General features: G+C 44.2%; 1 protein-coding gene across 1 annotated transcript in view; it reads left to right on the top strand.

The window, feature by feature from the left end:
- mfsd2b (MFSD2 lysolipid transporter B, sphingolipid) overlaps positions 1–25082 on the top strand; it is a 137243-nt gene that overhangs the window by 27612 nt on the left and 84549 nt on the right. Inside the window, exon 8 of the mRNA XM_068028543.1 lies at positions 3980–4104. Coding sequence (XP_067884644.1) covers positions 3980–4104 — 125 coding nt within the window. The remainder of the gene's footprint in view (positions 1–3979; positions 4105–25082) is intronic.

The raw sequence follows: 25082 nt of genomic DNA, 5'->3' as shown, positions 1-25082 counted from the left end.
AGAACACTCCATTCAGTTGGACCGTGCCGTACCACCTGTCCCTCGTAGAAAAGTTTGTACAGAAAAATACCTTTGACCACAAGTCCATCAGGCAGTGGTGGTCTGCACTTAATGTCCTGAAGGAAAGGAAAAGGAGATGGTGGATCCTGTCGGATGGCTCCCTAAACAGAGTGTAAAACTCATTTGGCAGAAAGCCTCATCGCCAGAACTTTTAAACAAGCACCAAGACATAGCTGGTCTTGTGATGAGAAGGGCCCTTCCCATCAGATCCATCTTTCACTTCGGAGACTCATTGCGTCCACACGCTGCCCTTGAGGTGGCTGTGGTGGGGACGAGACCACCATCCACTTCCTTCTGGAATGTGCCTTTGCAAAGCCGGTGTGGAAAGAGATGCAGTGATTTTTTTCGAGGTTCGTCCCGAGCAGCTCCATAACGCAGGACTCTGTGCTCTACGGGCTGTTCCCAGAGATGTACACTGAGATAAACATCAACTGCTGCTGGAGTTCCATCAATTCGGTGATGGTCTTTGGTCAGCCCAAAACATGCTGGTCTTCCAGTGCAAAGAGTTGTCCACAACTGAGTGTTGCAGACTGGAACATTCCAAGGTCCAGGACTATGTGCTGAGGAATGCACTAAAGCTTGCTGCAGCTGCTGAGAAGGCTCAATGGGGAAAGCCCACTGTGTAGTGCCCTCCTGCCATAGTATACCAAGGGGCTGGAACTCATGTAAAACCCCTCGGGCTGTATACACCAGAAAATGTTTTTGATATGTAATGCAAATTACAGTGTAAATATATAACCTGAAATGGCAAGAGTAGTGAGGCACCTCATTTTTTTTAAATTCATTCATGGGATGTGGGCGTTACTGGCTATGCCATATTTATTGCCCATCCCTAATTGCCCTTGAGAAGGTGGTGGTGAGCTGCCTTCTTGAACCGCTGCAGTCCATGTGAGGTAGGTACACCCACAGTGCTGTTAGGAAGGGAGGTCCAGGATTTTGACCCAGCGACAGTGAAGGAATGGCGATATAGTTTCAAGTCAGGATGGTGTGTGACTTGGATGGGAACTTGCAGGTGGTGATGTTCCCATGCATCTGCTGCTCTTGTTCTTCGAGGTGGTAGAGGTCGTGCATTTGGAAGGTGCTGTCTAAGGAGCCTTGGTGCATTGTTGTAGTGCATCTTGTAGATGTACTGTATTGAAAGAAACTGATCCTTATTGTGCTTTATGAAATGTCCAATTTGTATTGTTTTGTAATGTATTTTTAAAATTTTTTTTGAATAAAGTATGTTTTTGGGAAAAAGTGCTGCAGTACAGAGCGATCTGAGTTTCCTCACACATGAATCACAATAAGTTAACATGCAGGTACAGCAAGTAATTAGGAAGGCAAATGGAATGCTCTGGCCTTTATTGCAAGGGAAATGGAGCATAGAAGTAGGGAGGTCTTGCTACAACTGTATAGGACATTGGTGAGACGACACCTGGACTACTGCATACAGTTTTGGTCTCCTTATTTAAGGAGGGATATATTTGCATTGGAAGCAGTTCAGACAAGGTTCACTAGGTTGATTGCTGGGATGAAGGGTTTGCCTTAAGAGGAAAGGTTGAGTAGGTTGGGCCTATACCCATTAGAGTTTAGAAGAATAAGAGGTGATCTTATTGAAACACATAAGATTCTGAGGGGGTTTGACAGGGTAGATGCTGAGAGGATGTTTCGTGGGGGAAACTAGAACTAGGGGACACAGTTTCAAAATAAGGGCTTTTCCATTTAAGACAGAGATGAGGAGGAATTTCTTCTCAGAGGATTGTCAATCTTTGAAATTCTCTACCCCAGAGAGCAGTGGAGGCTAGGTCATTGAATATACTCAAGACTGAGTTAGACAGATTTTTGATCTACAAGGGAGTCAAGGGTTATGGGGGGAAAGTGGAGTTAAGGCCACAATCAGACTAGCCATGATCTTATTGAATGACGGAGCAGGCCCGAAGGGCCAAATGGCCTACTCCTGCTCCTACTTCTTGTGTTCTTATGGGCATTACTGGCAAGGTCAGCATTTATTGCACATTCCTAATTGCCTTTAAGAACATGGTGGTGAGTCACTTTCTTAAGCCACTGCAGTGTGTGTGGTGTAGGTACTCCCACAGTGCTGTTAGTTAAGCAGTTCCAGGATTTTTACCCAGCAACAGTGAAGGGACTATGATATATTTCCAAGTCAGAACGGTGTGTGACATAATGGGGAACTCGCAGGTGGTGGTGTTCCCATGTGCCTTCTGCCCTTGTTCCTCTAGGTGGTAGATGTCATGTGTTAGGAAGGTGTGTTCAACAAATCCTTGGTGTGTTTCCACAGTGCAACTCTTAGATGGTACACACAGCAAACATGGTGCGTCGGTGGTGGGGTGAGTGAGTGTTTAATGTTAAAATGAGTGACTAACACTGTTAAAGGACCTGCGATTAGTGAATTGATACGAACATTAAATTCCATCTAACAGCAAACTTTCCAGCTCGTATGTCCAAAAGTCAATTATTTTTTGTTTTAGCTAAATAAATCAGCTAAATTCAGTTAAACAATAGCTATGCTGAAGGAAAAGTGATCTTGGAGCAATAAATGACACCAATACCAGACCACCATGTTGGTTTAGTTCCGTCTAAGTGACAATGGTGATCAAAGCAGTGTTAATCCAGCAAACTGGATATCGCCATTGTTTTTATGGGGAGGCAGAACCATGATAATAAGATTCTCACTGTTTTGGTGATGGCCATGGTGAAGCAGTGCAGAGGATCTCAGAAATTTTTTGGCATGCCATAAATAATGGCCTTGAATCACTCATGCCATAATTTCCTTGAACATCTGCATCATTGAAACGATGTATGCCGTAGATACGCTTCAAGTTTTCAGGAAATTCAGGGCCAGTGTTTCTTAAGCCCAACTTAAAGAGAATACACCTTTATCATTTCCCCATAAGTGCCATTCTTGTGACCACTCTGAGCGACTGCTAAGCCTCTATTTAAAAAGAAAGACTTACATTTATAGCATGCCTTTCATGACCATCGGACATCTCAAAGCACTTTACAGAGAAAGCACTTTACAGGGCAGTACAATGGCTAGCACTGCAGCTGCACAGCTCCAGTGACCTGGGTTCGGTTCTGGGTACTGCCTGTGTAGAGTTTGCAAGTTCTCCTTCCTCTGGGTGCTCTGGTTTCCTCCCACATGCCAAAGACTTGTGGGTTGATAGGTAAATGGGCCAATGTAAAAAAATTGCCCCTAGTGTAAGTAGGTGGTAGGAGAATTGAGGGAAGGTGGGAAAGTGAGAGGGAAAAAATGGGATTAATGTAGGATTAGTATAAATGGGTGGTTGATGGTCGGCGTGGACTCGTTGGGCCGAAGGGCCTGTTTCGGTGCTGTATCTCTCTATGACAATGAAGTACTGTTGTAGTCACAGTTGTGATGCAGCAGCTGGTATGCACACAGCAAGCTCCCACAAACAGCAAGGTAATAATGACCAGATAATCTGTTTTTATGATGTTGATTGAGGGATAAATATTTGCCAGGACACTGGGGATAACTCCCCTGTTCTTCTTCAAAATATTGCCATGGGATCTTTTACATCCATCCAAGCAAGTAGATGGGGCCGCGGTTTAACATCTCATCCAAAAAATGGCACTTGCTACAGTGCAGCACTCCCTCGGTACTGCATTGGATTGTCAGCCTTGATTTTTGTGCTCAAGCCCTGGAGTGGGACTTGAACCCAGAAAGAGTTTTATTCTGTGTGAGAATGATCCCTGAAAATCTGTTGGGTTAAGATTTCACATAGGATCCTTACAGGCATCTGAGAAGGAGTACGTTAATCCTGTCAGCCTACTTAAACTCAAGTCAAAGAAGTGAAAACGGAGTGCTGTGCCTCACCCAGTCTCTGTGTTTATATTGTGTTAGCTGTAATTCTGTGTTCTACTTACTGTTACAAATACTTTTCATTCTTGTTTTCAGATAACTCCATTTCATGCTTCTTTAGTATTGTTCATCGGAAGAGCTTGGGATGCTATTACTGATCCAGCTGTTGGATATTTAATCAGTAAAAGTAAATGGACAAAGATTGGGAGATTAATGCCATGGTGAGTAAGCTTTATTTTTATTTCAAACCCCTATTTACATGGTGATCTCCATTTTCTGGGACCAAACACTAGGAATGGGTAGATTTCCTGCTTATACCTGTTCATGTAGGGTATTAAAAGAGTGTTGAGATCCCACTGTTGTCTGTGGTGGTACAGTCTCTGAGAAAGGACAGGAAGCTTGGAAAAGGTAGAGGGTTGGCTCTGGTAATTAATGATGGTATTAGAGCAATAGAGAGAGATGATCTAAGCTCAGGAAATCAGGATGTAGAAGCAGTTTGGGTAGAGATGCAAAATCATAAAGGCAAGAAATCACTTGTGGGAATGGTGTACAGACTAACTAACATTAACCACACTGTAGGATGTGGTATAAAGGAAGAAATAATGGCAGCTTGTCAGAAAGGTATGGCGATAATCATGGGGGATTTTAACTTACATATGGACTGGAAAAATCAGATGAGCAGATATACCCTAGATGAGCAGTACATAGAATGTTTTCAGGATAAATTCTTGGAACAGTATGTACTGGAGCCAACCAGAGAGCAGGCTATACTAGACATGCATAGTGCAACGAGATAGGATTAATTAATGACCTCATAGTTAAGGCGCCCCTCGGTAGCAGCGATCATAATATGATTGAATTTTACATTCAATTTGAGGGACAGAAGAGTGGGTCCGAGACTAGTATTTGAAACTTAAATAAGGGCAATTCCGAGGGCATGAAAGCAGAGCTAGCTAAAGTGAACTGGCAAATTAGGTTAAGGGATATGTCAATAGAGATGCAGTGGCAGACATTTAAGGGGATATTTCAGAATGCACAGAATAGATACATTCCAACGAGAAAGGAAAATTCCAAGAGGAGGACCCGTCATCCGTGGTTAACTAAAAAAGTGAAAGGTAGTATCAAACTTAAAGAAAAAGCGCATATTTACGCAAAGATGGGTGGCAGGTCAGAAGATTGGACAGAATATAAAAAACAGCAAAGAATGACTAAAAGATTGATAAGGAGGGAAACATTAGAGTACAAGAGAAAGCTAGCTAGAAATATAAAAACAGATAGTAAGAGTTTCTATAGATATTTAAAAAAGAAAAGAGTTAACAAAGTGAGCGTTGGTCCTATAGAAAGTGAGTCTGGAGAATTAGTAATGGCTAATAAGGAAATGGCAGATGAATTGAACAGGTATGTTGCTATAGAGGATACAAGTAATATCCCAGAATTGGCTGTAAGTCAGGAAATGGAAGGGAGCGAGGAACTCAAGAAAATTACAATCACCAGGGAAGTGGTACTATGCAAATTGTTGGAGCTGAGGGCTGACAAGTCCCTGGGTCCTGATGAACTTCATCCTAGGGTCTGAAAAGAAATGGCTAGTGAGATAGTTTATGCATTGGTTTTAATTTTCCAAAATTACCTAGATTCAGGGAAGGTTCCTTTAGATTAGAAAATAGCCAATGTAACTCTTTTATTCAAAAAGGGAGACAGAAAGCAGGAAACTACAAGCCAGTTAGCTTAACATCTAAGGGAAAATGTTAAAAGCTATTATTAAAGACGTTATAGCAGGGCATTTAGAAAAATTCAAGGTAATTAGGCAGTGTCAACATGATTCTGTGAAAGGAAAATCATGTTTAACCAATTTATTGGAGTTTTTGGAGAGAGGTACATGTGCTGTGGATGAGGGGCTGGTGGATATATGGTACTTCGATTTCCAGAAGGCATTTGACAATAACATCAAAGGTTATTGCAAAAAATAAAAGCTTGTGATGTAGGGAGTAACATATTGGCATGGATAGAAGATTGGCTAGCTAACAAGAAACAGAGAGTAGGTGTAAATGGGTCATATTCTGGTTGGCAAGACGTGACGAGTGGTGTGCCACAGGGATCTGTGCTGGGGCCTCAACTTTTTACAATTTACATAAATGACTTAGATGAAGGGACTGAAGGTATGGTTGCTAAATTTGCTAATGACACAAAGATAGGTAGGAAAGTAAGTTGTGAAGAGGACATAAGGAGGCTACAAAGGGATATAGATAGGTTAAGTGAGTGGGCAAAGATTTGGCAAATAGAGTATAATGTAGGAAGATGTGAAGTTGTCCATTTTGGCAGGAAGAATAAAAAAGAAGCATATTACATACGAACATATGAATATACGAATTAGGAGCAGAAGTAAGTCATTCGGCCCCTTGAGTCTGCTCCGCCATTCAATAAGATCATTGCTGATCTGTTTGTGTCTCGATTTCTACACTCCCATCTACCCCCAATAACCTTTGATCCCCTTGCCTAACAAGAATCTATCTACTTCCGCCTTAAAAATATTCAATGACCCCACCTCCACCACCTTCTGAGGCAGAGTTCCAAAGTCGCACAATCCTCTGAGAGAAAATATTTCTCCTCATCTCTGTCCTAAAAGGGCGACCCCTAATTTTAAAACAGTGCCGCCTAATTCTGGACTCCTCCACAAGAGGAAACATCTTTTCCACATCTACCTTGTCAGGACCATTCAGGATCTTATATACTTCAATCAAGTCTCCCTTCACTCTTCTAAGCTCCAGTGAAAATAAGCCCAGTCTGTCCAGCCTTTCCTCATAAGACAACCTGCTCATTCCAGGTATAAATCTAGTAAACCTCCTCTGAACCACCTCCAACACATACTCATCCTTCCTTAAATATGGAGACCAAAACTGCACACAGTATTCAAGATGTGGTCTCACCAATGCCCTGTATAACTGAAACATAACATCCTTTTATTTTCAATTCCTTTCGTAATAAAGGATAGCATTCCATTAGCCTTCTTTATGACTTGCTGTACCGGTATACTAACTTTTTGTGACTCATGCACTAGAACACCCAGATCCCTCTGCACGTCAGAATTCTGCTTTATTTATTCTTCCTGCCAAAGTGAACAACTTCACATTTTCCCACATTATACTCCATCTGCCAGACTTTTGCCCACTCACTGAACCTATCTATATTGGTCTGCAACCTCCTATGCCCTCTTCACAACATAGTTTCTTACCTATCTTTGTGTCATCTGCAAATTTAGCTACCAAGCTATCGCTCCCCTCATCTAAGTCATTGATATAAATTGCAAAAAGTTGAGGCCCCAGCACAGACCCATGTGGGACTCCACTCATCACATCCTGCCAATCAGAAAAGGGCCCATTTATGCATACTCTCTGTTTTCTGCCAGCCAGCCAATCTTCTATCCATGCTAATATGTTACCCACTAAACCATGAGCTCCTATTTTGTGCAATAAACTTTTATGTGGCACCTTGTCAAACGCCTTCTGGAAATCCAAGTACAGTACGTTAACGGGCTCCCCTTTATCCACAGTGCGTGTTTCTTCTTCAAAAAACTCTAATAAGTTGGTTAAACATGATTTCCCTTTCACAAAACCATGCTGACTATTCCCAATTACCTTGAGTTTTTCCAAGTGCCCAGCTATAGCCTCCTTAATGATCGATTCTAACACCTTCCCCATGACAGACATCAAGCTAACTGGCCTATATATAAATATAACATATAAATATAAATATAAACAGTGAGAGATTGCAGAGCTCTCGGATGCAGAGGGATCTGGGTGTCCTCGTGCATGAATCGCGAAAAGGTTACGACGCAGGTACAGCACGTAATTAGGAAAGCTAATAGAATGTTATCATTTATTGCGAGGGGAATTGAATATAAAAGTAGGGAGGTTATGCTTCAGCTATACAGGGCATTGGTGAGACCACATCTGGATACTGTGTACAGTATTGGTCTCCTTATTTAAGGAAGGATGTAAATTCATTGGATGCAGTTCAGAGAAGGTTTACTAGACTAATACCTGGAGTGGGCGGGCTGTCTTATGAGGAAAGATTGGACAGGGTAGGCTTGTATCCAATGGAATTTGGAAGAGTAAGAAGCAACTTGATTGAAACATATAAGATCCTGAGGGGTCTTGACAGGGTGGATGTGGAATGGATGTTTCTCCTTGTGGGAGAATCTAGAACTAGGGATCACTGTTTACAAATAAGAGGTTGCCTATTTAAGACAGAGATGAGGAGAATTTTTTTCTCTCAAAGGGTCGTGAGTTTTTGGAATGCTCTTCCTCAAAAGGGGGTGGAAGCAGAGTCTTTGAATATTTTTAAGACAGAGTTGATAGATTCTTGATAAGCAAGGGGGGGGTGAAAGGTTATCGGGGGTAGGTGGGAATGTGGAGTAATCAGTTCAGCCATGAACTTATTGAATGGCGGAGCAGGCTCGAAGGGCTGAGTGGCCTACTACTGCTCCTAATTTGTATGTTCATATCTATGTAAGTTCGTATGTAAAATTAAATGATATGAGCAGCCAGAGCAAAAGTAAGAAAACTCTGAAATCAACAAGAAAAGCAAGAAAACATCAAAGAAGTGGGCCTAGATTTTCCTCCTGAATAGTGCTAAGGTGGTATAAAGGTGAAAAATAGAGGAAGATGAGCTCGGAGGCCTTCTGGTGAATCCCCAGCACTAAAAATAGTGCCATTTGCCCACCACATTGTATATAAATGATGTCAGGAAAGTGGGGTTTCGTCTGGTAATCTATTTTCCTTAGTCATCGCCACAGCTGCTCGCCTGAGGAACAATGTCTGCATGGAAGCAGCATTTGGGGTCTTTTGGTGGTTGGATCCAGGTGATGGACATAATAATAGGGTATGTCTTTGACTTTTTCCAACTTATGGTGCCCTTCTGCAGCCTCTCACCTGTCCCCCAATGTGTTTTTTGAAGTAGGACAATATTTAGGAAGAATCATTTTGTGCTGTTTTTGGCCTGACCCTTTAAGCAGCTGCTGCAAGTGAAATACAGTAGGTTATCCCTCACACACAGTGGTGGTCTCCCAACTGAAGGTGCACACAGTGCTGGCAACCCACCTGGAATACTTAATTACATCAGACCCAGCAAAATGGAATGGAAACACGGTTGGATTGACCCAGCAGCTGGAAGTCCCGCCCTACCCCTGTCTATTGGGAATTCCACTGATGAGGGCCCTGATTGTATAGGGGTATACAAGAATGCCAATGGCACCTTAGGAAGATATATTAGCTTTGGAAGGAGTATAGCATAAATTCACCAGATTGTTACCAGAGCTCCAAGGGTTAGACTATGAAGAGAGATTACATAAATCAGGCTTGTATTCCCTGGAGTATAGAAGGTTAAGGGCTAAGTTGTTTGAGGATTTTAGGATTTTGAAAGAAAATGACAGTGTAGATAGAAAGAAACTTTTTCCACTGATGCAGGAATCTAGGACAAGGGGACATAACCTTAAACTCCAGGTTAGGACATTTAGGAGGGAAGTTAGGAAACAATTCTTCATGCAAAAGGTAGTAAAAGTTTGGAACTGTGGCCCACAAAAAGCGATTGATACTAGCTCATTTAATTGTAAATATGAGTTCCATGGATTTTTGCTAGCCAAGGGTTTTAAGGGATATGGTTGGTGGAATTGAGATACAGAACAGCCATGATCTCACCAAATGGTGGAACTGGTCCGAGGGGCTGAATGGCCTACTTCTGTTCTTATGTTCCTATGTATAGAAAAGGTAAATCCAGAAAATTGCTTAAAATTAAATTGCGAGATTATGATGAAGAGACACATGTTCAGAATGGTAAAAGGCAAATTTAGTAGTGACAGGAGAAAGTTCTTCTCCACATAAAAGAGGAATTTTTAACTCCTTCTGTTGGGAGTTCAAATGAATGCACTCGATTCCTGTCCTGTGAGCAATTTAACACTGCATTTTTTTGGACGTCTAACTCAGGTGGGTTTATTACAATTGGGATCCTGTCTGCAGTTTTAATGGCTAATGAGCGCAGCATCCGCTGTGTGCACTGTGGTTAGCAAACCTGGTGGGCATTAAGCTGAGGCCCTGGATGTTAAGTGTAAAGGTTTATTTGTGGGGTTCAAGGGAGCAAAACCAGTTTCTAGTCAAGGTTGCAGTGGGCAGTGGAAGGTCCCATCTGTAAGAGGAACAGGGAAGTCCCCCACTCCATTTCGTAGAGTACTGATGTGTTGGACACTAAGTCCAAGCCATGCCTATGAAACCTGCCATCTAGGGTCGATAGGATTGGACCATATGGATGGGTGAACATTTAAATAGCACAGCATGTTAAAGTTAAATGTTCTTAGGCCACTTTGGGTCTGTTTATGTTATTTTATTTTTGATTTTCTGCTGGCAGAAAATATCCCTTTGAGACAGTTGTCCATTGTTATTATATTTTTGCCTTCAACTCTATTCCCAATGAAAAACCTAACATTTTCGGAAGAAGAGGATGCCACATAGAGGATGCCAGGCAGTTCAGCCTGCCTGACAGGTGCTCCATGCCCTCCCGCTGGCACTTGCTCAACCCCATTTGCAGAGAGAGAGGTGAAATGACCTCACCTTAGATGGTAAAGAGTGATCAAGTTGACATTACCTGATTGGCCTTGCCCTCTAAAATGGCACCAGCAATTTCTACAAGCCCTGGGGCCTGGCACACCTACCTGACAATAACTGCAGGGGTGGGGCGGTGGGGGGGGGGGTCAGTTTTTTTTTCTTTTACGAGGTCATGTCCCAGGGCAAGGTAAAGGTGGCTTTGATCAAAGATGTGAAATTCAGTTTGGGACCAAATGTAAATCTTTCTTACCATGAGGCTCATGCATGTTTTTAGCATGGCCTCATTTTGTCCCTGTAAATTTTGCTTTGCAAAACACAGTTGTGTGTGCATCAGGATCAGATTTTGCAACCTGCAACCTCCGGTATTGAGGCTGCATCACCAGTGGAGCCTTTAAAAATCAGCGCTATTTTATGGTAGGGCTTCACACTATCATGTTGGTGTTGGTTTGACAAAAAAAATTGTTGAGGTTGATCAAGCTGGATCACCCCTTCTGAAACCATCTGGACCACCATATACTCTACTAATTTTATGGAGGCATTTGTTAAGTTTGGTTCTAATGATTAATTCTGCGTTTCTCAATTTATTGTAAGATTAATAGATCTGTAGTTACTCTGGTTTATGTTGTCACCATTGTCAAAAATAGCGGGTTGACTTGTTTTTGAACCTCCCGATAATCAATGATTGGCTCATGAATACCGTCATCTCTGTGTAGGTTTCGTTCCTAATCTCACTTAGCACTCGTGTGAATATACTGCAGTTCCTGAGAATTTATTAGTTTCCAGTTTTTGAAATTGCTATTAGTGTGCTAATTAGCTTATGGGAAATGGGTTGTGATTATAACAGCTCTCAGAGAGTTAGGCAATTTTTTTGACATAAGAACTGCACGCCTTTTCAACGTTATGGCAGCATATGATGTGCACAGAAAATAACAATCTTAAGATGCCTCTCAGGAAATACCTGTACCAGCACAACAGCCAGTGTGGACACTGGTATTTTTAAGGAAATATTAGAAAAATGCTAATGAGATAAAAAAGAGAACTGTAGACCACAAAATGGTCATGCAAACAAAAGATTATCAGACTAAGACTAGCTAGCAGCAATCACTATTGTAGAGGGAAACAAAAAATGTGTAATTCTTTCAATGCAAAGGAATTTAGATTAATTGTGTCTCACCTGTTTAATGCTAATGAGTAATAGCGAAATGAAGATGTGTTTGGAATAGTACGTGTTCTTCTGTTTTCGTATCCAGTTGTCAGTATCGTTTATTAACAGCAGATTTACAGGAATGCTGCATCCTGCATTCCTTCAGTGATGGCATTCTTGGAATGAGACACAGCCATCAAACTAGGAAGTGTGAAAAAGCAGTGGAAGCAGCTGAGAACTCAACCAGATTCCAGAGAGGCCTCAGAGTCAATGGCATGTAAACAGGGACTTGGAGTGACCCTGTATTCCCTTTCATCTAATTAGTGCATTTTCAAGCAAAAAACAGTTATCAATGTAGTTTCCTTCTTATTGGGGATATATTACATCAAATTCATTGCAAATAGATTGTTCCTTTATAAATACAACAATACTCTTCATGCAGCAACATAAAGTGGTAACCATTAGAATAAGCAAGGTTCAAAGTAGTTCAATGACTGAAAAATATATCATAATAGTGCAGTAACTTACATCAGGATGTATTTCATGTATGAAAAATTAGATTATCAGGAGAATCATTTTGTGTTCAATTTATTATGGTTCAATGCAAAGCTGCCTCTATACCTCAGGAAGAATGTATTTCAACGTGGCTGGAAAGGTTTCCTGATGCTAGCATTGCTATTTAGTCTTTTATGCCAAGGAACATATCTCCTCATAGTGGAAGGTAAAGGACATTGGTTGAAGATGTTTTAAAAAGTAAATTTCTTTTTGTGAGAAGATCATCAGATTAATGGGCTCTTGATCTGTCATGGATAGGAGAAATATATTTTGAAGAAAGAAATAATCTTATGTTTTTTGTGTGCTGTAGCACTGGGAGCACCACTTTCTCCTGATATTAATGCTGGTTCATGGACCCTTGCACAGCAACTAAAAATAGAACAAGAATCCTCTTTTGGTGCTTTGTATAACCAACATTTGTAATGAGGTATTGGTACCCAATGACCAATTCAACATAACTCCTCTACTCCTGGAACAATAACAAACATGATGCATGGAGATGCATTACAGACCAATGACTTACAGTACACTTATCTTTCTGGCTACGAAAGCCCAGACTGCATGGACCAGTAACACAGTTGCCTCTTAACTATGAAGTTGTGTGTATTTGAGTCCCTGTACTGCCAATAACTATTTTCAATATTTCAAATTTTTGGCAATAGTTTATAACAGGTGATATTGGATCAACTGCCCATTATACAATCTCCTAAGGCTCATTTGTAATTTGGCCATGGGCCTCGTCTGAATAATTCTGGTGAGCTGTGGGTGTCTGTCGGGATTCCTGAGGCAGCTTGCCAGTTTTCTCTAGACCAGTAAAATAAAAGTAAAATACTGCGGATGCTGGAAATCTGAAATAAAAACAGAAAGTGCTGGAAATACTCAGCAGGTCTGGTGGCATCTGTGGAGAGAGAAACAGAGTTAACGTTTCAGGTCAATGAGTTTTCATCAGACTTTATGTGGACCGGTTTGGCTGACTGTAGCCTTGACAGCCTCCGGAGTAGGTCCTGGGAGGCAGAAGAGGTAATTTTTTTGCCCAAAAATATACTTTATTCATAAGATTTGTAAAAATACATTACATAACAATTAAATAGGATATTACATAAAGTGCAATACATATCAATTTCTTTCAATATGGTACATGAGGTGCCTCATTATACTTGCCATTACAGATTATTTTTACAATGTACCTTTACATTACAGGCCCTCCGACATCGGGGGTCGTGGTGGGGGGGGCCCGGAAAATTCTTTCGGGAGAGGCCTGCCTCGACCACAAGAAGGCCTTGCCGCATTTTACCGGCGGTGGCGAGGCCTCGGTGTGAGCTCCCCCCGCTCCCCCCACACGGTGGCAGAGCCATCATTTGTGTATTAAAATTAATTAAAATGCATGTTAATGAACTTACCTGGACCAGGCAGCCATCTCACGTCGATATTCCGGCCCATGGCCAGATGTCTGCATCTTCGGAGCCCCGTTTGGGGAACCGAGGCAAGGCACTGGTGGGGACGGGGGAGGAGTGAAGAGTGTAATTTTCAGTTTGGGAGGTGGGGGGGAGCAGAGAAAACTGATTCAATTGGCTGAGTGGATGGTGGGAAGGGGTTGAAGGGAAGAGATCATAAAGTTTGGGGGTGAAAGGTCGGGATCGACAAAAATGTTTTTTTCGGGGGGGAAGAGGGAAGTAAATTTGTTGTTTTATGATGGGGGGGGGGGTGAAAGAGGGTCTTTGATGTGAACCTTACTGTTTTTATTTAAATTAAAGGTAATGTTCCCTTTAAACATTCAAATGATATGTCAGAGCTTGAAGCCTTTTAAAAATGGCGCCGGCGCCTGTGTGGTGGCACTGGACACCATTGCCAGGGATGGAACAGCTGCCCACATTATGCATTTTGGACGGCCACTCTGTCCCCTCAATTTAAATAAGCCTCCGTGTGAAATATCATGGGGGCTTAGCAGCGCACAAGTCATGCGTGCTCCGTGCCTTCTTTCAAGCTCGCTGCTGAGAACGGCGCCATGCTTATAAAATTCAGCCCTACCTGTCAAAACGTTCTCTGGTACATACAGCCCGAGGGGTCTTTCACGGATTCCAGCCCCTCGATAAACTATGGCAGGAGGGTCATACATAGTGGCCTTTGCCCATTGAGCCTTTGCGATGGCTGCCCCAAGTTTTAGTGTGTCCCTCAGCATTTAGTCCTGGACCTTGGAATGTGACAGTCTGCAACGCTCGGTCATGGACAGCTCTTTGCATTGGAAGACCAGCAAGTTTCAGGCAGACAAAGTACGTCTTTCACCGAGTTGATTGTCCTCCAGCAGCAGTTAGGAACATAGGACATAGGAACATAGGAAGATATGACAGCCCCTCGAGCCTGTCCCGCCATTCAATGAGATTATGGCTGATCCACGTCCTAACTCCATATAACCTGCCGTTGGCCCATATTCCTTAATATTTTTCTTAACAAAAATCTATCTATCTCAGATTTAAAATTAACAACTGTTCTAGCTTCAACTGCTGTTTGTGGGAGAGAGTTCCAAACCTCTACCACCCTTTGCATGACGGAGTGCTTCCTAACATCTCTCCTGAACGGTCTGGCCCTAATTTTTAGACTATGCCCCCTAGTTTTAGAATCTCCAACCAGTGGAAATAGTTTATCTTTATCTAGCCTGTCTTTTCCTGTTAATATCTTGAAGATTTCGATCAGATCACCCCTTAACCTTCTAAATTCTAGCGAAAACAGGCCTAATTTGTGTAATCTTTCCTCGTAACTTAACCCCTGTAGTCCAGGTATCATTCTTGTAAACCTACGTTGCACTCCCTCCAAGGCCAATATATCCTTCCTAAGGTGTGGTGCCCAGAACTGCTCACAGTACTCCAAGTGTGGTGTAACCAGGGTTTTGTACAGCTGCAGCATAACCTCTGTGTCTTTATACTCCAAGCCTCTGGATATAAAGGCTAGCATTCCATTAGCCTTTTTGATTATTTTCTGCACTTGCTTGTGGCATTTTAAAGATCTATGCACCTGAATCCCCACGTCTCTTTGGACATCCACTGTACTTAACCTCTTCCCATTTAGAAAGTACCCTGCTCTATCCTTTTTTGGTCCAAAATGGATAATTTCACACTTGCCCGCATTGAAATCCATCTGCCACAGTTTTGCCCACTCACCTAGTCTGTCAATATCTCTTTGCAATTTTATGCTATCATCTAGACTGTCTACAATGCTGCCTAACTTTGTATCATCAGCAAATTTGGATATATGACTTACTATGCCATCATCTATGTCGTTAATGAATAATGTGAATAATTGAGGCCCCAACACAGATCCCTGCGGGACACCACTAGTCACATCCTGCCAATCAGAGTACTTACCCATTATCCCCATTCTCTGTCGCCTACCACTCAACCAACTTCCTAACCATGTCAATAATTTGCCCTCAACTCCATGGGCTTCTACCTTAGTTAACAGTCTCTTATGTGGGACTTTATCAAATGCCTTCTGGAAGTCCATATAAATAACATCCATAGACATTCCCCTGTCCACTACCTTAGTCACCTCTTCAAAAAATACAGTGAAATTTGTCAGGCATGACCTTCCCGTCATGAATCCATGCTGGCTGTCCCTGATTAACTGAAATTTTTCTAGGTGTTCAGTCACCTTATCCTTGATTATAGACTCCAGCAACTTGCCCACCACAGATATCAGGCTAACTGGGCTGTAATTTCCTTGGTTTCCCCCTTTCGCCCTTCTTAGAAAGTAGAGTGACATGTGCAACTTTACAATCCAGAGGGACCACTCCTCAATCTAGGGAACTCTGAAAGACTATAGTTAGGGCATCTACAATGTGCTCCTCTACTTCCTTTAACACCCTTGGATGGAAACAGTCAGGTCCTAGGGATTTCTCACTCTTTCGTTCCATTAATTTCCTTGTTACTGATGTTTTACTTACATTAATTGTATTAAGTCCCTGTCCCCTATCGGCTATTAATTTTTTCAGGACTTCCGGCAATTTATCCTCCTTTTCAACTGTAAATACAGTTGAAATTTATCTCGGTGTGCGTCCTTGGGAACAGCTCGTAGAGCACTGAGTTCTGCATTAAAGAACATCTTGGGACGAACCTGGACAAAAACCACTGCATCTCTTTCCAGACCTGCTTTGTGAAGGTACATTCAGGAAGCAGGTGGATGACGGTCTCTTCCCCACTGCAGCTGCCTTGAGGGCAGCTTGTGGAGGCATTGACACTCCGGGCGCTCAGGCAGGATCTGAGCGGGAAGGCCCTTCTCACTGACAGCCAAGGTACGTCTTGGTGCTCGTTTGAAAGTTCTGGTGATGAGGCATTCTGCCAAATGAGTTTGACAGTCTGCTCGGGGAACCACCTTCTTTTCTCACAGGGCCTCGAGGACGGTACATGTGGACCACTGCCTGATGGATTTGTGCTAAAAAGTTTTTCTGTACAAACTTTTCTACAAGGGACAAGTCTACAACTGAATGCAGCGTTCTGTGGCAACAAGGCCAGACATGGCTTCACAACACCAGTTACAGATAGAACCTCAAGATATAGTGACACTTGATGTTTGTGTACCCTGGTTTTATACACAGCTTGATCCAGCCGTAGACAAAGGTGGCCATCAGGATGAGGGCGAAGTTGGGTATGTTTTTTCACCCTTTAGAGGTTTGAACATCATGTACCTACAGACATGGTCCATTTTCCATCTCCAGATAAAGCAGAAGATGGCTTGGGTGACCGCCACGGCACAATGTATGGACCAGACCTGCACCACGTACAGCAACACCGAGAGCACCTCGCACCTGATGACCAGGTTCTTACCCACAATGGAGAGGGACTGCTGCTTCCACATGCCCAGTTTCTTTTTCACCCTGGTTGCTTGCTCCTTCCAGTTTTTGGCACATGCCCTGGCCCCTGCAAACCATATGCCCAGCACCTACAGATAGTCTGACCTGACGGCAAAGGGGACAAAGGATCAGTCAGCCCAGTTACCAAAGAACATGGCCTTGCTCTTGCCGCAATTTACTTTGGCTCCCAAAGCCAGTTCAAACTGGTCGCAGATGCTCATCAGTCTGCGAACTGACAGCGGATCCGAGTAGAAGACGGCGACGTCGTTCATGCACAGGGAGGCTTTGACCTGACTGCCTCTGCAGCCTGGGATTGGCACCCCGCTAATGCCCGCATCCTTCCTGATGGACTCAGCAAAATTTTCAATATAGCAAGTGAACAAGACAGGGGAATGAGGACAGCCTTACCTGACTCCAGATTTAAGCAGAAAACTTACCGATTCCCACCCATCGATTGAAACTGCGCTACTGATGTTTGTGTAGTGCAGTTGGATCCAATTGCAGATTCCATCTCCAAACCCCATTTTGGAGAGCACATCCATCATGTAGGTGTGCAGTGTTCTGTCAAAGGCCTTCTCCTGATCCAAGTTGATGAGGCAGGTGTCTACACCCCCTGTCCTGCACATAGAAGATCGTATCCCTGAGTAGTGCAAGGCTATCAGAGATCTTCGTACCAGATACAGTGGAGGCCTGATTGGGGTGAATGACCAACTCCAGAGCAGACTTGACCCAATTGGTGATGACCTTGGACAGAATTTTGTAGTTTATATTAAGCAGTGAGATGGGCCGCCAATTTCTGATTTCCTCCACCTTGTGCTTCCGCTTATAGATGTGGTAAACTTTTTTTCCCAAAAATAAACTTTATTCATAAAAATCTGTAAAAATGCATTACGAAACAGTTCAAAACAGCACCAAATTGACAGTCCAAAAAGTGCAAAGGAAATCAGTTTTCTTCAAAACAGGAGTGAGTTGCCTCACAACCCTTCCATTCCATTTTACATACCATGTACATTTTGCAGCAAACCCATATTTGGTGTATACAGCCTGAGGGGTTTCCCATGTGTCCAGCCCCTCGGTTCACTTTGGTGGGAGGACCAAACACAGTGGTCTTTCCCCACTGAGCCTTTGCAGCAGCTGCCCCAAACTTTAGTGCGTCCCTCAGCACGTAGTCCTGGACCTTGGAATGTGCCAGTCTGCAACACTCGGTCGTGGACAATTCTTTGCGCTGGAAGACCAGACAGTTTTGTGCAGATCAAAGAGCGTCTTTCACCGAATTGATGGTCCTCCAGCAGCAGTTGATGTTTATCTTGGTTTTGCGTCCCTGGGAACAGCCCGTAGAGCACAGACTCCTGTGTTACAGAGCTGCTTGGGATGAACCTTGACAAAAACCACTGCATCTCTTTCCACACCTGCTTTGCAAAGACACATTCCAGAATTAGGTGGGCAACTGTCTCTTCCCCACCACAGCCACCTCGAGGGCATTGTGCAGAGGGGGTGAGACTCCGGGCGTGCAGGAAGGATCTGACGGGGAGAGCTCTTCTCACCTCCAGCCAAGCTACATCTTGGTGCTTGTTTGAAAGTTCTGGTGATGAGGTATTCTGCCCAATGACTTTGGCAGTCTGCTCGGGGAACCATCCGACAGGATCCACCATCTCCTTTTCCCTTAGGGCTTTGAGGACATTCCGTGCAGACCATTGCCTGATGGATTGGTGGTCAAAGGTGTTCTTCTGCAGAAACTTTCCCGCGAAGGATAGGTGGTACGACACTGTCCAACTGGATGGAGCGTTGCATGGCAGTGTGACCCGGCCCATCCTTCGCAACACCGGGGACAGATAGAACCTCAGCACGTAGTGACACTTAGTGTTTGCATACTGGGGTTCTATGCACAGCTTGATGCAGCCACACACGAAGATGATCATCAGGATGAGGGCGATGTTGGGTACATTTTTCCTGCCCTTATCCAGAGGTTTGAACATCGTGTCCCTCCAGATCCAGTCCATTTTGGATCCCCAGATGAAGCGGAAAATGGCTCGGGTGACCGCCACGATGCAGGAGTGGGGTATGGGCCAGACCTGCGTCACGTACAGCAACAACGTGAGCGCCTCACAGCTGATGACCAGGTTCTTACCCATAATGGAAAGAGATCGCTGCTCCCACATGCTCAGCTTACAGTGTACCCTGGCTACTCGCTCCCTCCAGGTTTTGCTGCACGCCCTGGCCCTTCCAAACCATATCCCCAGCACCTTCAGGTAGTTTGACCTAACGGTGAAGGGGACAAAGGATCGGTCGGCCTAGTTCCAAAGAACATGGCCGTGCTCTTGCCGTGGTTAACTTTGGCTCCCGAGGCCAGTTCGAACTGGTTGCAGATACTCATCAGTCTGTGAACGGACAGTGGATCCGAGCAGAAGACGGCGACACCATCCATGTACAGGGAGGTGTTAACTTGAGTGCCTCCGCTGCCTGGGGTTGTCACTCCTCTTATGCTCGCATCCTTCCTAATGGACTCAGCAAAGGGTTCAATACAGCAAACAAACAAGACAGGGGAGAGAGGACAGCCCTGTCTGACTCCAGACTGGATCAGGAAACTTTCTGATTCCCACCCATTGAATGAGACTGCGCTACTAATGTTTGTGTGGAGCAGTTTTATCCAATTGCAGATTTCCTCCCCAAACCCCATTTTGGAAAGCACGTCCATCATGTAGGTGTGTGATATCCTGTCAAAAGCCTTCTCCTGGTCCATGATGAGTCAGGTGTCCACCCTCCTGTCCCGTACATAGGCGATCGTATCCCTGAGTAGCGCAAGACTATCAGAGATCTTCCTGCCGGGTACAGTGCAAGTCTGATCAGGGTGAATCACCAACTCCAGAGCAGACTTGACTCGACTGGCGATGACTTTGGACAGAATCTTGTAGTCAACATTAAGCAGTGAGTTGGGCTGCCAATTTCTGATTTCTGCCCTCTCCCGCTTCCGATTGTAGATGAGGGTGATGATGCCTTTCCTCATGGATTCTGACATGCTGCCTGCCAAAAGCATACTCTCGTATACTTCCAGCAGGTCTGGGCCGACCCAGTCCCACAAGGCCGAATACAGCTCAACCGGTACGCCATCGCTTCCGGGAGTTTTACTCGTCTCGAAGGACCTGATGGCCTTTGTCAGGTCATCCAGAGTTAGCGGCTTGTCCAGTCTCTCCCTCATGCTGTCATCTAAGACCTCTGTGATAGATGACAGGAAGGACTGGGAGGCTCTGCTGTCTGTTGGCTTCACTTCGAACAGCCCAGCATAAAAGGATTTGCTGATCCTTAGTATGTCGGACTGTGAAGATGTTACTGAGCCATCCTTTTCCTTCAGGCTGCTGATCACAGAGCTCTCTCTATGTACCTTTTGGAAAAAGCAACACGAGCACATCTCATCCTGCTAAATGGAGCGGACTCTGGACCGGAAGATGATCTTGGAGGTCTCCATGCAAAGAGTGAGGCCTGCTGGCTCTTCACCTCATGGAGGTCCTGCTTGACCTCGACCTCCATTGACTGCAACCGGAGCAGATTTTGCATTTTTTTCTGGAGTCGGGATATTTCCCTCTGTCTCTCTGTCTCGTCCTCTGAACACCTTTGAAGATAAAGAACCTCTTAATGTTCTCCTTGATCACATCTCACTCGTGAACTGGAGACTCAAAGAGGGGTTTCACGGTCCTCTAACCTTTGTAATCCCTTTTGAATTCCTCAATGTTCTCTGGGGTTAGCAGTGTAGCATTGAGCTTCCATGTCCCCCTGCCAACCCGCTGGTCATCCTGTAAATGACAGTCAGCCAGTAAGAGGCAGTGGTCGGAGAAGAACACCGGCTTGACTTCGGTGGATCTGACCGTGACAGCACGGGACACAAACAGGAAGTCAATCCTGGAACTGGCAGACCCGTCCGATCTTGACCAGGTGTATCTATGCTGTGCTCCATCTGCAGGTTTGCTGAAGATGTCATGCAGCTTGGCATCTTTTACTGTTTCCACTAGGAATCTGGACGTAGCATCCAGTTTGCTGTCGTCATTGCCGGATCGTCCAGCCACAACGATGATCCAATTGAAGTCATCACCAAGAATGACCAGCCTGGACGTCGCCAGCAGCAGTGGGAGCTGCTGGAAGACGGTCAGCCGCTTGCTGCATTGAACCGGGGCATACACGTTGATCAACCAGAGCGGAGCATTGTTGTACATTACATCTGCTACATGGAGGCAACCGCCCACCACCTCCTTAACCTCAGAGATGGTGAAGTTACTTCCCTCAGGGTAAACAGGAGGGATCAAGTATGGGTCAGCAACAATTTGCAGTAGTGTTGTGCAGCCAAAAGCAGCACTCCTGCTCATCCTGGCCCCGCAGTAAGGTAAGTTAAAAAGAATAAATCTCACCTTTATGTTGGTGCCCTCCAACAGTCACTGTAAGAAAAACCTGAGCAGAGCATGCACTCAGTTTCTCACCACTTTTGTCAAGGGATCCTTCAACAGACATTAAGCACCTCATTAGCATATACAAGCTGTCTAATGTCTGTTCAAGGCAACAGCCAGAGATGCTTGAGTATCACTTAAGCCATAATGGTGTACAACATATTTCAGGATGAAACCCTCGGAATTGGAGCTCTTTGCGCCTGAGAGATGGGTAATGTGAGATCCAATTTCACCTCCTGCCATTTGTTTAATCTGAAACTTTTTAAGGTAACATAAATTATTAGTGTCATCTTATAAATAAATGGTAAAAAAATAGATCTATAACTTAGCGTGTACCTGAAAGCTGAATAAAGTGGCTGAGTGTGTCCAAAACGCAAACAAATTTCTGCAAATGATCAAGTTCAGCATAGTGTACCATTTAGAACTTCAGATTTCTATGTCTCAGGTTATACCAGTATTGATCTGCTTAATTGCTGCAGTGTAAGCCATTGGTTGTGCCACATCTCAGGTTCATGATGCGCCAATATGTCCAGTGCGGCGTATTCAGATTATTTTTCGAGGAAATTTTGGAGTAAATTCACAATGGAAAGATCTAGGCATGAAACAGTGTAATCTATGGCATTAATCACAGCATTCTAGTAAATTCTGGGCCCGTGTTCAGCATTGAGCTGTTTTATTGTAGTCGGCATTCTGAGTGCAGTAAATGAAGAATAATGAAGAACATGTTGAAAATAAAGATGAAAACAAATTAGGCCCATTGATGTCCATCTTACCCATTGGAGAATTAGATGGTGCCATTTATACAACTACTCCCCAACATGTGCCACTCCCCCCGCCCCCCTGTCCACATGAAGATGAAGCCATAATACATATGGCTGCAATGGCATTGTCCGATAGGTACCATAGTTATATCATTTTTGTAAGTAAAATACCTGTGGTGGTGGGAGGAGGCCCTAAAGTGGCAGTTAATTGACCACTTAAGGGCTTTGATTGGCCAGGCGTGGGCGGGTCATTTCTCGCCGCTGCCGCCCCAAGTAAAATGGCACCGGGGCGGGAGGGGGTCGGGAATGGCCCCCCTGCCTCCCACTCAATTTTATGCCCCCCCTGCCCCCGCCACCTGCCTGCTCGTTGGTGGGGGGGGCCATAAAAGTCTGGCCATAATGTTATTGAAATTTCCCTATTACTGTTCAAGTCATATTCTGGTATGTGTTTATGCAAAATCCCTACACGTATGTTTCTGTTGAAGAGTCAAATTCATCATGTGAACTCCTTTGCACATCTGACTATCTTGCATGACTCTTGATTATCTGGAAGAACGACAAGCATTTGTGATTGCAGGACTGGGGACTATAAATACCACAACTGTCAGATTCCCCAGTTCGTACAAACATGTCTGCTTTCAGTTGTTTTTGTGGTTTCAGCTAATGACCTCACTTTAAAATACACAAACTGGGATTTTATGCTGGCAACAGGGGTCTCAACGTCAAGAAAAAGTGACGCTGAGAACCACGCGTCGCCTGTTCTTTGGAAGGCCCACTGAAACTAGTGTCAATTCGGCACTTAAGTAGACAGCAGTGAGCCTTCCAAGGGATCAAGGACTCTGGCAATGGAAGTCCCACCTTTGGAGAGCTGCCAGCCAATCAGAGGCTGGCAGTTCTTCCACTGAGCAGCGCCACTGCAGAGGCAGTGGCTGTTGCCATTGGAGCACCTACCTGAGGCCCAGGGGTGTCACTGGACCCAGGCCACAGGTAGGTCAGGGTGGAAGGGATCTTGCAGGGTGGGGGTTGCAGGGGAGGGGGGTGTAGGGGGTCGTTAGCAAGGGCAGGGGTGGCTTTTAGTGCGCCCCTCCCTCCCTGATGCCGGGTTCCTCAATCAGGCACTAAGTGTCTTTTAATGAGGGACCCTCCCCCCCACCCCGGCCCCGGAACCAGAAACCAGCCCGCACAGTTTTTCATGCCGTGCTTCCCATGCGGCGACAAGGCTGCCCGCTGCACGGCTAATTGCGGCAGCAGCAGAATGAGGCCCTTAATTGGGCCTCAATTATTGGCAGGGTGGGAAGGCCGTTCACAGGCCTTCCTTCCCCGGACTTAATTTTGGCGGAGGCGAGAAGGTGGCAGGGTTCCCCGCCACCTTCCCACCTGATCTTATGCTTCACCCGCCTCCAAACCCACTGCAGGGGAGAGCATAAAATTCCCCCCCTCCCTTGCTGTTCATTTATTTTTCTCAAAGCAGTCACACCTTGTACATGTTTTAATTAGTAAAAATTTAGCTGTTTTCTATTTCCCAGCATGTGTTCTTGGGAGGGTTTGTGCCTACAGTATAGCTTAATAGCTGAATTACTGTCTGTTAAAAAAGCAAAAAAGTGTTGATACAAAATACAATAAAGCAAAAGGATAATTCAAGCCAACAATTCTGCATAAGAGATTGATGACAGGAGATTATGGCAACAAAACAAAGGCAAGGAAGGAATATTTGTAAGAAATGTTAAGCTTGAAAAGAATCAAATGGATTAAACTTAAGAAAGGATAATGAAGAAATGCAATGCAGTCTCTTAATTTTCTGCAAGCGAAGGAAGTTACTCAATTTCAAATTCAGATGAGTTGTCTGCTGGGACCAAGGGAGGCCAATTAATCTACACTATGATGACTTTGTTCTAAGTAGTAATCACAAAGGATTAACAGGTCCTTGGAAACCAGATGACATGGCATGGCCTGCTCATCAGCTTCCTGTGCAATGCTTCACACCATTGTGTTTGAATGTTGAACGATTGACAGGTCGAACTTAAAAATCCTTTTGGCTGAATTAAGTACTGGAGAATACTCTCACATCAAGTTCTGGCTAGAGTTTTGGAAATTGCCTATGGCCAGTGACATGAAATCAGTGCGCACCACAACTAGGAGGGCCCTAGGCCTGCCAAAAATTAACAATTTTTTACCAGGACAGGGTTGGCGCGATCACGGCTCCTGCTTCTCCTAGTTCCACAGCAACAATCTCTGAAATTAAAAAAAAAACTAAGCTAATTCCAAATGGAGCAGACCCAGCTCCTGCTTCATTCATTGCCAAACATTTTACAATTGGGATTTAAACTTGCCTTAGTTCCTACATTTATATTTGTAAGCAGCCTAAAGCCTGCTTAACACTGCTGCCAGGGATGCTGGGATTGAAAAGTATCCCAAACAAATTTGGCAATTACCCAGATGCATGTACAGATTGGGCATGAGCCATCCCACTGCTAAATTTGTCACTGTTACATCTGTCTTAAGCCCCAAAAATGAGTGAAATGCATACCAATTTCTATCCCCCACATCCATAGCTGACCTGAGATTCACATCAATCATGCACAAATTTTAGCTTGGCCCAGTGGTAGCACTGTTCTCTGAGTCAGAAGGTTGAGGATTCAATCTCTACTCCAAGACTTGAGCTTATAATTTAGGTTGACAGTTCAGTGCGATACTGAAGGAGTCCTACGTTGTTCAAGTTGCTGTCTTTTGGATGAGAAGTTAAACTGAGGCTATCTATGCCTGTTCAAATGGACATAAAAGATCCCAAAGCAGGGGAGGGCCCCCCCACCCCACCCCACCCCACCCCACCCCACCCCCTAACCCCTCACCATGTCTCAAAAAATATTTTT

This window comes from Heterodontus francisci, chromosome 3, assembly GCF_036365525.1.
Source record: "Heterodontus francisci isolate sHetFra1 chromosome 3, sHetFra1.hap1, whole genome shotgun sequence".
Classification (NCBI taxonomy): Eukaryota; Metazoa; Chordata; class Chondrichthyes; order Heterodontiformes; family Heterodontidae; genus Heterodontus; species Heterodontus francisci.
The sequence above is the reverse complement of the archived record's forward strand: the minus strand, read 5'-3'. Positions and strand labels throughout refer to the sequence as shown.